Source organism: Malania oleifera, chromosome 3, assembly GCF_029873635.1.
Source record: "Malania oleifera isolate guangnan ecotype guangnan chromosome 3, ASM2987363v1, whole genome shotgun sequence".
Taxonomy (NCBI): domain Eukaryota; kingdom Viridiplantae; phylum Streptophyta; class Magnoliopsida; order Santalales; family Ximeniaceae; genus Malania; species Malania oleifera.
Window position 1 is genome coordinate 126,050,991 of NC_080419.1, and position 15,122 is coordinate 126,066,112.

The 15,122-nt window shown below is 37.1% G+C and overlaps 2 protein-coding genes across 3 annotated transcripts in view; one reads left to right on the plus strand and one right to left on the minus strand.

The window, feature by feature from the left end:
- The first annotated feature begins 2,247 nt into the window (after positions 1 to 2,247).
- On the plus strand, positions 2,248 to 14,163 carry LOC131150373 (mogroside IE synthase-like). Of its 2 annotated transcripts, XM_058101062.1 has the most exons (3): positions 2,664 to 2,899; positions 3,108 to 3,827; positions 13,279 to 14,163. In XM_058101062.1, the coding sequence occupies exons 2-3, from the start codon at positions 3,174 to 3,176 to the stop codon at positions 14,014 to 14,016; spliced, it is 1,392 nt and encodes a 463-aa protein (XP_057957045.1). In that variant the 5' UTR covers positions 2,664 to 2,899; positions 3,108 to 3,173; the 3' UTR covers positions 14,017 to 14,163. The 2 variants fall into 2 exon arrangements, with proteins under 2 accessions (XP_057957044.1, XP_057957045.1); XM_058101061.1 differs by having other exon boundaries at positions 2,248 to 3,827.
- Positions 14,149 to 15,122, minus strand: part of LOC131150372 (uncharacterized) — a 41,475-nt gene continuing 40,501 nt past the window's right edge. The window contains exon 15 of the mRNA XM_058101059.1: positions 14,149 to 14,639. Within this exon, the coding sequence (XP_057957042.1) occupies positions 14,557 to 14,639 (83 nt within the window). The 3' untranslated portion in view covers positions 14,149 to 14,556. The remainder of the gene's footprint in view (positions 14,640 to 15,122) is intronic.

Here is a 15,122-nt window from a genome sequence, read left to right on the forward strand (position 1 = left end):
ATTTATATTGTTTTAACAATCACAGTTATTGGAATTGTGACATGCAACCCTACTTCATTAAAGTGATCTTGATCCTATCTAAAATCGTGAATTGGTAGGGTCCTAAGATCGTCGTAGGATCATAAGATGTTACGTTCTTTCATGTACGACAGTGCCTAGTGGAAGAGCCGTCGCTCAATGGATAAAAGTTACTGTAAGGATAAGAGATTGATCTTTCCATACAATTTTTATTGGAAACATTCCTCTAACGAATTCACTGGGAACTTTATCGCAAATGGAATATACAGAATTGTGATCAATCAAATTAGCCCTTCTCTAAGGGGTTGTTGTGTAACAATTGCGTTTTATACCACATATCTTTTTTATATTTTTTTGACACCAAGAAATGAACCAGTGTTTCTAAAAACGTGATAAGTCAACTCAATCATCACCTAAGACACCAAACATTATTTACTTTGAAAAAATCAACAAAAACTTTTCAACATCATCATTCTATATATTAATCAACAAAAACTTTTCAACATCATCATTCTATATATTAATCAATCATCACCTAACACACCAAACATTATTTACTTTGACAAAAGCAACAAAAACTTTTCAATATCATAATTCTATATATGAATTATACATTTATATACATACATATATATATATATATATATATATATATATATATATATATTGAGGGGAGAATTGATATGTAAATTGTGGAAAACGCTTGAAAATTAAATATAGATAAATAAATAACTCTAACCTAATCTCTCTATTTCAAGTAGAGAGATTTGCCACGTGTCATTTTAAGAATTATTTTTCTAAAAAAAATATTATTTAATATATTTTTTAAAAAAATAATAAATCAAGAAGTAAATTCTTCTGCATAATAAATTCTTCTACATTATAAATCGGGAAATAAATTCTTTTATGGCAGCGATGAATCTGACAAGAGTAATAAATAAATAATAAATTCTTTTGCGTAATTTTTTTTATTTATTCATTTGCTTTTGTTTTCGTTATTTTGTTTCAATGCCCAATTTAGTTAGAAGTCATCAATGGACTCAACGCCGAAAACAGCGACACCCTTATAGGCAGCCAGCCCACAACCAAATTACTCCCAAGTAACAAAATTAATTATAGTAATGATTAATGAGTAATAGTTAATAGTTTTAAATAATATTTATTTTTTAAAATTTTTGAAATGACTCATGTTTCGGTCTGATTTGCACCTTCCAATTTCGCTTCATTTTTTTTTCTGCCATTTTGATTTTGCATGTCAGTTTTCCAACAACATCGCAGTTTTTCACAATGGGTGAATCTCCGTCGCTCCTATCTTTGTGCATGGAAGCAATGACTAAAGAAATACTCTCTGGTAATCTCAAGGTCGTTGCTCTTTGTGTGCTGCAATGAAGCGCGCAAACAATTATACAATGGAATTATTTATCTTTTGTATTTTTGTTTTTGATATTGTGGTTGTAGGTGTTGATGCTTTTTCGGAGATATACAATCTTCCCTCAGAACTATTCGATTGCTTATTGATGCGCTCGCCTCCTCTGGCCTTGCAAAAATTACAAAAATAGTTTAGACAAATTATTAGATAAAAAAAACTATAACTCATATTAAACTTAATTATGCAACGAATTTATAATTATTTGAATCAAATAATTTATTACAAATGATAAATAATCTTTCATTCTCATTTTAAGTTCAAACTTTCTTTTTACCATCATAATTTATTTTGTAATATAATAACTAATTATTTTTAATATTATAATTTGATAAAATGTTAAGTATTTAAAAAGCTATCACAAAAATTTTATATTATATATATATTCTAAGTCATTTAATGTATAAATTAATTATAATTTGATTTTGATTAACAAAAATTACACAAAAGAATTTATCTATTTATTACTCTTGTCAGATTCATCCCTGCCATAAAAAAATTTATTTTCCGATTTATTACGCAGAAGAATTTATTTCTTGATTTATCAATTTTTTAAAAAAATATATTAACAAATATATTTTTAAAAAAAATAATTTCCAGAATGACACGTTGCAAATCTTGTCACTTGAAGTGGCGAGATTACCTGAGAGCCATTTCAAAAATTATTTTTCTAAAAAATATATTATTTAATATTTTTTTTTTTTTTTAAAAAGATAAATCTTGAAAAAAAACTGTGTCAATCAAGATCATGGGCATACCACAGATTTAACATGATAAACTGCACTTAAACATAAAACAATCATAGACACAGGATCAAATTCCCTTCTATCATGTTGCCTCGTCGAAGCTGCGCTAGCTGTTGGCTTTTCTTTTTTTTTTTTTTTTCGGATTTTTGGGCATATTTTCCAGTTCTTTTACCTTGCTATTTCTTTTCTAAGTCAACGTTCTTAATGCTCATACCTAATCAGCAGCATGGAGGAAGTGGAACTGTAGATATAATTACATTTCTATCTTTTCATTCCCGTGTCTCGATTTTTCTGCTCCTTCTTCTCTAAACCCTAACTGCGTCGATCGAAGCTCCTCCCATCCGTTCATCCCTCCCCAGCCTGTCTCTCGATCCCGTCGCTCTCCCTGCTTCCACAGGTCAGTAGTTTCTCTTTTCTCTCCCTCACTGACCACGGATTCGATTTTTCGAGTTTCTTTGTTTGGTTCGCGCGCTGCGTGAGGTGCTGTTTTGATATTCTTTGTTTTTTTTGGGTGGTTTAGGCATATGCTTTGGCATTTGTTGTTCTTGCAATCCTTTTATTCCGGGGGAAAAACGGAGTTTGGTGGATCCGGAGCAATCCGTGCTTCTTTGATTTGTGGTGTGGTATTGGTTGCATTTGTTCCTCTAGGAGAATATTGAGTTGTTTCGGCAGTTTGTCGAGCGAGAATGAGTACAGAATTAATGTGGAGGTGATAAGGCTTTGCTTGACGGTTGAAACTGTATTTGATCATAGGTGTATGATCGATCATTTGTGTGTGTGAAACTTTTCACTCAATTTGAACTGGATTCTTTAGATGATCATAATCTAAATGCATGATTGTTCTTCTTTGAAGTTCAATTTCACCAATTTCCATTTTCTTTGAAGTTCCACTGATTTATAAACTAGTTATGATCCAGAATTCCTCAACCTGCTTCCTCGAGGATTCCTGCAACCAATCCATTCAATCAAACATTGTGACTGTGATGACTGATTCAGCTATGGAGGGAGAAGGAATGGCTAGGGGAGCCCATATTCTAGTCATCCCTTACCCAATACAAGGCCACATCAATCCAATGCTCCAATTCTCCAAGCGCCTAGCCTCCAAAGGCCTCCAAGTCACACTAGTTACGACCATCGCCATTAGCAAATCAATGCAAATCCTACCCAACAAGGTTAACATTGAGCTAATTTCGGATGGCTATGACAAAGGTGAGAAAGCAAGCCTCGAATACCATTTGGAAAGCTTTAAAACCGTAGTTTCGCAATCCTTGGCTGAGCTCATAAAGAAAAAAAACATCTCCAAGAAACCAGCTAAGTTTCTTATTTATGATTCCATCATGCCATGGGCTCTAGACATAGCTCAAGAGCTCGGGTTAGGGGGAGCACCATTCTTCACCCACTCGAGCTCAGTTGCAGCCATATACTACCATGCAAGTCACGGAACACTGAAGCTTCCTTTGGAAGGGCCTGTAATATCCATACCTTCAATGCTGATGTTGGAGGTCACTGATTTTCCATCTTTTGTTTCGGATGTGAGCTCGTACCCAACTCTGTTGAAACTTGCCCTGAACCGATTCTCAAACTTTGAGAAAGCAAAGTGGCTTTTGTTCAACACTTTTGACCAGTTGGAAGACGAGGTATGCTTGTTTAGCAAATTTTCCATTGCCAGTACATGCATGTAGACATAGGAAACATTAATCAGTGGTCAGAATAAATATTTGTGTTGATGCTCTCAATATCACTGTCTTGGCTAAGTGAAATTACTTACTTTTGTAGAACTAAAATAACCTTTTTTTTTTATGGAACCGGATAAAGCAAGCTTATGTTTCCAACAATTTTTTTCTTTTACACTAGAATTTTGGATAGACATGATATTATTACATACTGCAGTTTATGCTTACTCATTCACTTCCAGAATCTAAATCCAGTTGTGCCTCTTTCTTTTGGAGCTTTAGATTTCCACTTTTCTCATCTGCATCCATCAACATCTACACTTGCATGACTACGATGGTAAGTTGGTAATTGTGGTCCTAATAGCACCCTCTCAAAGGCACCTTTCATGGAGCACTCTTTTTTTATTTCCTAGTGGCTTGTACACAAGACTCGTTCACTCTATTTCTAAAAGGTCCAATCTTTTGAAACATATCAGCAATTAAGTTCCAAAACGCAAAAAAATTCCTAGTGGCTTGTACACAAGACTCGTTCACTCTATTTACAGTTACCTTGTTAATCTCACGGTAATCAATGCATATCTGCATCGACCCGTCCTTCTTCTTCACAAACAGTATTGAAGCTCTTCAGGGCGAAACACGAGGTCGAATGAATCCCCTATCCAGTAATTTCTGCAGCTGCTCCTTCAACTCCTGAAGTTCTACTAGAGTCATGCGGTACAAAACTTTAGAGACCGGCGCCTTACCAGGCAGCGACTCTATCGCAAACTTCACCTCACAATCCGAAGGTAAACCAAGTAAATCATCTGGGAACACATCCGAGAAGTCGTTGACTGCCCAAATATCCTCAAGTCTCAACTCATCCCGCGGTGGTTCCTCCACACAAGCTAAGTACCCCTGACATCCGTCCAAGAGTAGTCTCCTCGCCTGTGGTGCCGATAGAATCTGTGGCGCTGAACGCACACACGATCTCACGAATTCGTACTCCTGCTTCCCAGGAAGTATGAAAACTACCACTTTTCTACGACAATCGATCACAACATAACTGGAGAACAGCCATTCCATCCCCAGAATGACGTTGAACCCTAGCATGTCGTATATCACAAGATTCACGGGTAACAACTTTCCCTAAATTTTCACTACGCAGTCTATCAACATCTTCCTACAGAAAGATACACTCCCAGATGGCGTAATAACAGCTAATACCTCATTCATGTCTCGGGTCTCAAACCCACACCATCCCACAAAATTTATAGATACAAAAGAATGGGTTGCACCCGAATCAAACAGAATAGAAGTTTTATTCAAAAGCAGTAATAAAGTACATGTCACCACGTTACCTGCATGCTCAGCGTCCGCTGGAGTAAGAGAATATACTCTGGCCAGAGCTGTATTTGTCTGAGCGGTTTCCTGAGGTATCTGGTTGTTCCTTAGGTCCCCACTGAATACAGGCACATCTCGCATCGGTGCTCGACAATCACACGACTTGTGGCCTGACTGGCCACAGTTGTAGCAACTACCTCCAAATGATCGGCACTCACCCTCGTGCCACCTGTGACATCTGATACAACGACCACCAGTCTGGCTCCCTTGAGAATCTTGGCGCTCGGTATTCTGGCGATGACCCGAGCCCTTGCTCCTCTTCTTCCACGATCCCTGAAAAGATCATATCTGAGAATCAGAAGGTACTATCCTCTTCCTTGATTCTTGATCCGCCTCATTCTCTCGGATACCAGTCTCAATCACTATAGCTTTATCCACCAACACCAATAATTCGCGGATCTGAAGTATACCCACTAATCTGCGGATATCATTCCTCAAACCCTTCTCGAACCTCCAAATTTTCTCATACTCGCTCGAGATCATACATGGTGCAAAGCGGGATAGCTCTATGTACCGTGCCGCATATCCCTGCACCGTCATACTACCCTGAGTCAGCACAGAAAACTCATCTGCCTTCGCATAACATATTGAAGCCGAGAAGTATCTATTAAATAACACCTCCTTGAAACGGTTCCACGTCATCTCCTCTAAACTGGCTCTCTGCTTCTCCAGCAGACTCACCGCAGTCCACCATCGACCCGCCTCCCCTAACAGCTGGAAGGTGGCATAAAGGACTCTCTGCCTATCCGAGCAGTGCAGGACACCCAAAATCCTCTCAGTCTTCTCCACCCAATCCTCTGCCATCGTCGAGTCAGGTCTCTAGAGAACGTCGGATGATGCATGCGTGTGAACCTATTAGTGGTACACCCCGCAGCAACAGGAGAGCCCTCGCGTCCCTCACACTCCGCCTAATCTCCCGTAATACTTGCCTCGTCAAACTCCGAGGTACAGAAGGAGACTCATCACTCGCAGTCTCCTCGGAGCCACTTCCCAAGTTATTATCCTTGGGCTCCATGCTGCAACACAATAGGAATCTATCAGTATCCCTACAATACATACAGTTAACACAATGATCTACACTAATCGTGTTAACTACTCCCTGCTAGGTCTAGGTCTGTCCTATCACACCGACACGAAAGTCATCAATGATCTGCCCTACTTTTACTAGAATCGTCATCCTAGGAAAAACACGGCATACCGTCGACAAATCCTAGTCTAGCAACCGAATAACCCTCAACCAACTCTACCCATATCCACATCCTATACTCTAGTATGTACTCATAACTAAGTCTAACCAAGTCTACAAGATCTAGTAATCTGGTTAGTTCTGATACCAAGTTGTCACGCCTCGAACCCCGAAATGGGACCTAGGGGTGAAAATGTAACCCAACCTCTCCCTGTATCATACAAATCATCAAGGGATACAGTACAATGGATGAGGGTCCGACCCCGTGGGGTTCCCAGGCACCCTAAACACATCCAAACACAATCATATACGCAACGGAAAAAGTAATTCTATATACACATATGCAGTACCATACTAGAATCTATACAAAAGTATAACATGGCTCTATCAAAACATCCTAGCACTTACCCAAGTGCTAACGCAATACACCGGCCACTATGCTCCCTACACCAAGACGCTAGTTCTGGTTACTCAAAGGACCTGTAAAAAAAATGTACGTACAGTAGGGGTGAGACACCTCTCAGTAAGGAAGAACACAGATTATATCGGTGTGTAGCATTTGAGTGTTATCATGATAAAACATACATGCAGTTGAATGGAATCCAGTACTAATTCACACAATGCGTTCACGCACATATACGACGGCCATTTATATGCAGTCCCGTCACAATAACACACATGATCAGTAACCCGGTGTCGTCACACCCATCGGCCCGAAGCCGGTCCGCGTTTCAAACCCGTCCTTTCTAATCTTTTTTCAACATAAAATGGTTGACATGCCCAAAAGGAATTGATTGGTTCAATTAGACCTTACTTTAATAAAGAATGACATTCTTCTCTAGCAAGCTTAAGGGATGGAGACATTCCCGGATGGGAGGCTTTGGTTGGGCTAACATCTTCATTGAGCTTGAAAGGATTGTGAATGAAAAAATCTGGATTTTTCCAGAGTAGATGATCATGGATAAACTGGTCATGACTTTCTGCACACAGCTTAAGGAGTTTATTTTGAATGGGCTGGAAATCTAGATGAGAATAAGACAGAGAATAAATTTTGTTTGTTTGAGTAAAAGACTTGAATTCTCTTTTGCACTTAATTCCAATGGGAAGAATCCTCAGGAATTTTGAAAGACAATAAACATCTTATCCTAATAAAACATCTTTTTGAGGAAGTGGACTGCCAATGACATGAGTCCAAATGATGCAATTAGGAAGGAGTTTAATCTCAATTTTCCTTTTGAAAATCTAAGTGGTAGTAAAAATTTGATCATTTGCTGCTCTAAAGAATTGAGTATGGGAAGACCAACAATCTGATGGTAGAACTTTTGGATTAACCATGGTCTTATGGGATCCTGTATCAATGTATGCAATAGTAGATATGGGTTTATCGTATTTTTTAGGGAAGAGCTAAATTTGAACATGAAGACTTATCTAAGAATCTTCAGAAGAAAGAATAGGTTGGACCTGGAATGTTTCATCTGAATGATAGTCATCTTCTGAATCAGAATTTTCCGAATCATTAAGGACGAGAATAGTTTCTTCAGTCATCTCTTCTTGTTCTAAAAGAACAGATTCAGCATCTGCATCAAGTTCTTCATTCTGTAACTGTTAGATAAACTTTACAGATTTTGTCATGTTCATAGGGCAATGTTTTGCATAGTGGCCTTTCTTCTTGCAAATGAAACAGCGAGTAGATTTGTCATGTCCTCGTCGAAACTTCTTCTTGAAGAATCTAAACTTATTTCTTCTTCTTTGATTTTTCTGAAGCGCTTGTCAGAATCATAGTCTTTGTAGTGTTTCTTCTTTTTAGAACTACATATGCAATCCCTTTCTTTACATTTGATTTGCAAATAAGGTTTCTTGTATTATTTTGTAAACTTATGATTCTGCTTCAACATTTTTGAAAACAACTGGTAGGTATTACATAATTTTTCAAAAGCAGAGAGGATTAGCTAATGAATTTCCCCTATTGAGATATCTCTGAGTGGTCGTGAGAGAGATGCAATTTTTCTCTATAAGTTTGCCTGGATGTCTTCTGGTAAAGAATTAATATAAACCTATCTGAGATTATCATCATTAAATCCACCAAGAAGATAATATCGCCTGGACATTCTTTGATAGTGAAAATCAAGATCTTTTCTTTTCAAGGAACAACATCTCATTTCAAAATACTCTTATCTAACTTCATTAGCATGAGTATCTGGATCTCTGATAAATTCTCGATAAAGAGTTCCTAAAGCATAGGATGGAGTCTGGGATCTAATGAACGTTACCTGTCTATATTCACCAAAACTTTGAAACCAATCCCTTAAAAGTTCCAATAAATTTGAATGTGAATTCAATGAGAACTGTTTTTAAAAAAATCCATTTACATCATTTTCACAAAATATTAAAAAATAATAAAAAATAATAAAAAATAAAAAAATAAAAAACTATTCATGCTTCCATCATCTTGCCATCCTCACCTGCACCCACACAATTTCAACTTGAAATAAGAGTTGGGTTTCAATTTGGGCAAAGGTTTTGGTTTGAGGCCCATTATAGGCCTATGTGTTTCCTTTGAAGCCCAATGTGGGCCTATATTTTGATCAAAGCCCAATGTGAGCTTGGCTTATGGGCTAATTATAAATCACAAATCTATCCAACCCAATAAAACATTTCAAACCTCAAAATTCAACAAACAATTGTAAAATGCGGATCAAATGGTCTGATTCCCGGCCATATAAAACAACAAAAAAAATAGTGCACGTCTTCCCTCTCTCTCTCTCTCTCTCTCTCTCTCTCTCTCTCAGTAAACCCAGGAAGCCCCGATTCGTATGGTATATTGAAAAATCAATACTTTGAAAACCAATTTTGAATAGGAAATCACTGAACCATAAGGGTGAGTCTTCATTGCGCCATTAATTTGAGCTAAATAATAAGAATACAAGTTAAAAATCTATTCTTGTAAAATCAGTGTGGATGATTATGTTTAAAATCAGATTTTGAAAATCCCATGCCTGTTGTGATAAGAATTAGGTTTGTAATTTTGGGGAGAACTTGAACTTATCCGTGGAGAGTATTGAGCCGCCCGGCCATGGTGGTCGGATTGCCTTAACCTTGGTGGAGGCGTCATGGTACTCGACGGTGGGCAGTGTACCCGATGGTGTGGACGGCGGTGGCTTGTCAGGAGAATGTGTAGTAGAAATTGGAGGGAAGGTTTACCTTTTGGTTTTGAGTGCATTTTTAGTATTTAATAATTAGTGTAATAAATGTGGACTGTGGGCCTTTGAAAAGTAAGTGGCCACGTGTCGATTTTTTTACCGTCGAGATCAAAGGGGGGGAACGATGAGATGGCTATCCAAGTTTCATTGGGAGGACCAATAAGTATGCCACGTGTCCTCGGCCAGGGAAAAAATTATTCTCTTTTTTTTGCTTTCTTTTCATTTAAAACCAAATAAATATGAACAATATTTTTTTAAAAAAACAGAAAATTTTGGAAAATTAAAAAGAAAAAATAGAAGTACAAAAAATCAAAAAATAAATATATTTTTTATGTTTTGTAAATATTAAAAATCCAAAAATAGAAAAAAGCCATTAAAAATTATTTGAAAATGAGAAAGAACCAAAAAAACAAAAAAAAAAATTGTAGAAAATCTAAAAGAAAAAAAAAGTTTTAGGGTTAGAAATTCCAAAATAGGAGTCAACTATTGTAAATTTAAAATTTAAAAGAAATTTAAGAAAAATATTGAAATATCCATAAAAATCTCCTAAAATCCCAAAAAAAAAACCAAAAATTAAAGAATCATGGAAAATTTTTGGAAGGTCCTTGATCTTTTAGGACTTTCTTTTGATGCCTTGTGAATTTTGGAACCTTTGATTTCATAGTAACTAGTTTGTTATGTATGATTTAATTTCATCACATGTTTTTAGTGTTGTCTTGCATTGCGTTTGTCCCCTGCCTTGCATGTGCATGTGTGTGTGTGTACACACCTATGAGGAAAATTCTAAAAAAATGAGGTTATGTAATCCTCAATCATCTTCTAAGGGGCGAAAGGTCTAATAGAATTACCTCAAACCAGGTGATTTTATTAGACCTTATTTCAGTGGACACATTTAATAATTGTTTGCCTAGTATATTTATTTGCACGTGTATTTGGATATAAAGTAATTTGATCTTATTCACTTGTATGTATTATGTCTCTTCATATGTTGATGTGCTCCCTTAATTAAACTAAATTGACTTTCATAGTGAACCTTATTCTAGAACTTGGAGGTTATATCTTTGCATGCCTTTGATAATTTGGAGGTGAGGGAGGTTTTGCTTCTGTGCAAGATTTCCCCATATTTGAACGTAAGGTAAATGACACATAAAAAGTGAAGAAATTGAAAAACTACTTAATAAAAATAAGTCTTCTTGGGGATTCTTGGAGGTTATGTCAGTGCATACCTTTGGGGATTTTGAAGTGGGTGTAGAACTATCCAATATCAAAAGGCTGGGTAACTAAACATAAAATAGAAGAATATAATTCTTGATTGGTTGATTTCAAAAATAATCTTAGGTTAATCAGGTATCATCCATTAAACGAGTGCATGCAGGTTGCTAATACATTCTTCTCACAAATCTATACTCTCGAACTTTAGCGTGATACTAATACTTTCCTCTCACATAACTATACTCTTGAACTTTATCTGGTCGCGCAGAACGTTGACCATTGATTCACTGACTCTAGGTTAGCTTAGAGACCAATTAATTGGTAGTAATTAATCAAGTATCCTAACCTTACCCAGGATGAAATATGGTAAGTGGCGACTCCATTGGACAAGATTTTAAACCTATTATTCTCATTAATTTTAAGGCTTCCATTTAATCAAGGTGATTCGGAGATTCAACTCCTTTCTCTTCGGGAGATGTCTCTCTTGAACATTGTGACAACTTGGCAGCTCCACTGAGGAATATCTTAAACCCATCATTCTCATTAATTTTGAGATCGCCAATCAGTTGAGGTGATTCGGAGATTCGACCCCTTTCTTTTCATGAGGCGGCCTTCCGAGACATTGCGACAACTTTCTTTTTCCTAAAATGTTGCTAGAAAAAAGTTCTCCACTCATTATTCCTAGTCCTACAAGGTGCACTCTTTCTTTAATATATGGAGAGTTTTTTTTTGGATTTTTCCGTAATCAAGCAATTGCAACAGCCAACAGTAATCAAAACCCACCAATTAGAATACTGTGAGTAAAGTAAATTGAAAATTATGAGATCAATTTGATTTTTGCATGATTTTCAAACAAAATCAAAGATAATGGGGATGTGTTTAACTGCAGTTGTCAATGATGTGGGATCTTCGAACTCAATTCAGCTTGAAAATTTTAATCTTGAACTTATATTCGAATTTTATTAATCTTGTAACCATTGAGCTTGAGCTTGACTCATATGGGAGTTTTTTAGAACTCAAGTTTGTCTCACCTAATCTTGATTTTTTTATAAAACAATATCAAATATGTATAAATGTACATAATATGTAATATATGTATAGTTAAAGAGTTCATCCTCAAAACCTAGGTGTCAATGAGAAATAGTTAAAAGGATCTCATATTGGCTTGAGACTGCCCACAAAGACGATGTGGGACTGGATGCACATCAACACTCCCCCTCGAGCCCATGGGGGGAAATGAGGCGAGGAAAAGTCCAACCCACAGAGGAGTCAAGCAGCCCAAGGCCCAACTCTGATACCAAGTTGGAGAGCTCATCCTCAAAACCTAAGTATTAAGGAGAGCGAGCTATGAGGATCTTATATTGGCTTGAGACTACCCACAAAGGCGATGTGAGACTGGACGCACACCAACATGTATAAAACATAAGATTGCTTTGGTTGCAAAACAATATTAAAGATATATAAATCTACATAATATGTAATATACGTATAATACAAATAATATTTCATTTGTGTGATATAACATAACCTTATAATGAACTATTTTAGGTCTATGAATATTATAAAACTCTTGTTTTCTATCATCCCGTATCTAATGCAAGGTCATATAAACCCAATGCTCCAATTCACCAGGCACTTAAAGCTTCTAAAGATTTAAGGGTCACTCCCAGCACCACTACTTCCATAGTCTAGTCTATGCAAACCCAAAGCAGCTCTTTACATATTACCATCATCTCTGATGGCGAAAAATCAAGAGAGCTTTTGGAACATCAAACGTTGTGAAACTTGGCTTAACGATTGAACTGATTAGCAAACATGAGCAGAAACTATCCAATCAAGTTAATCGTGCATGACCCTTTAATGCCCACTTTTTGGGTGTTGCGCAGAGCCATGTGCTATTGCTGTCATATACTCCATGTACACCTTGGGTTGTTACAAGTGCTTGTGGAATGATCTGCCAATCATTCGTTTGTGCAGTGAGTTTGTATCAAGCTTCTTTTGAAGCAGCCTTTGAATTGCCAAGCTAGTCAAGTGGGTATAGTTCAACATTTTCGAGGAGCTCGAAAATGAGGTAGATTTTGAGAGTAGCGCTCACATTAGCTTTTGTATGTTGACCTATTTGAGAGTGTTTCAATTCACACAGCAACTTTGTTTTCACTCTTGCAAATGGAATTCATTTGATTTGTAAATGAACTATATTATAGGATTCATTTGCAAATGAACAAATGTCTTTGGCTTACCATATACAGAGATAATTTTGCATTTTACTTGTTCATAAAATTAGTTAGTTCTTTAAATTTTTTATTTTTGTTTATTTTTGTAATATAGTTAAAAGAGTTTTCCTGAGTTAAATGTTAAAAATGAAGCACCAAATGGGATATTCAATTCTTTTGTGGGTTTCGAAACTTAATTTGTTATTTTAATTTATACTGATTAGGTATTGAGCTGGATGAGAAGCCAGTGGCCAGTGAAGGCAGTAGGGCCAATCATCCCATCAATGTACTTGGACAAGAGACTGGAGGATGACAGAGACTACGGCCTCAGCCTCTTCAAGCCAAACCTGGATGCCTGCCAGACTTGGCTGGACCAGAAGGAAGCAGCCTCTGTTGTTTATGTTTCATTTGGAAGCTTAGCTTCCCTGGGAGAGGAGCAGATGGAGGAAATATCACAGGGCCTGAAGAGATGCAACGCCCACTTCATTTGGGTGGTGAGGGAATCAGAACAGCAGAAGCTTCCCACCAACTTCATTGAGGAAACTACAGAGATGGGGTTGGTGGTGATCTGGTGCAATCAGCTTCAAGTACTTGCTCATCAGGCGGTGGGGTGCTTCTTCACCCACTGCGGATGGAACTCAACACTGGAAGCCCTCAGCCTAGGGGTGCCTATGGTGGCAATGCCGCAGTGGACAGATCAGACAACGAATTCTAAGTTCATTGCTGATGTGTGGAAAGTAGGGTTGCGGGTTAAGAAGGACGAGAGTGGGATTGTTCGTAGGGAGGAAATCGCGCTGTGCATAAGGGAAATAATGGAAGGAGAGAGGGGAAATGAGATGAGGAAGACTGCTCTCAGGTGGAAAGAACTTGCCAAAGAGGCTGTGGATGAAGGAGGGAGTTCTAATAAGAACATTGAGGAATTTGTTGCAGAACTTGCAGAAGTTGAGGGAGATGCATCATGAGAGACAATCTCCCACCAATGATAAGAATTTGCCTGTTGGATTTCTGTATTTTGTTTTATCATACAATAATTAACCCACAAACATTTCATGCATCAAAATCTCATGACAAAACAATAAATTGCAACTAGAGCAGGCATAAGTTTCCCATTTTGAATTATTTCATGATAAATCTCTTAGAATTTCCTTTACATAGATCCAAGTCACAAAACTTAAAGAGTACCATTAGATCTCAATTTTGATCTCTAAGCGTACCTTATTTTACAGCACTAGCGGGAAAATTCCTTGTATAATTATTACTGATCAAAAAATAAAATTGATTTTAATATATGAACCATAGAAAAATCACAACCTCTGGACAATGGACTATACCAATGCCTAAAAAAAATTCTGCTGGTAGTAATATAAGTCATGAAACTGATTCAGGAGCCAATTCTCAGGGTGCCCAGGTCATAATTAGCCAGTAACTGATTGTCGATTCACTAGGAAAAGGTACAAGGCAGTAGCAAATTAAAAATTAAGGCATTACTGGAACACTGTCATTTACATTCTCTGGGCTTCGGCGGCACTGGCATCCTCTATTCGACTGCCCAGTTTGACGATGTCCTCAACAAGAATTTTCCCATCTGTAGTCCCCCAAAAAACAAAAAAAAAAAGAAGTCCTTCAAAATCATAGTTATTTAATAGGACAGTGTCAATTATCAATAGACAGAACTTAACTAGAAGACCAAAAAATTAGTTCTAATTCACTGACATGATCTAATAGATTTCATCACCAACTGGACCAGCCTCATTTCTTTTCCATTGAAAAAAAAGAGGGGGCAAAGCAAATAGAAAAGGGACAAATAAAATAAAACAAAAAAGGTGGGTGCTCTAATTATCCAATGGATAACACATTAGAGTCATTAGCATCTACTCAACAACAAAATATACCCACTACATTGGAGGATTCAAAACTTCATGTTAAGCCAGACTTCCCCTACTGCATCGACGTACGGTCTCGCATATTAGAATAACCCTTTTCTTTAATGCGTGATGTGCGAACAAAAAGATTGTCAATGGAGGAAATTGATGACAATTCCAACAAAAAGATTGTCAATGGAGGAAAT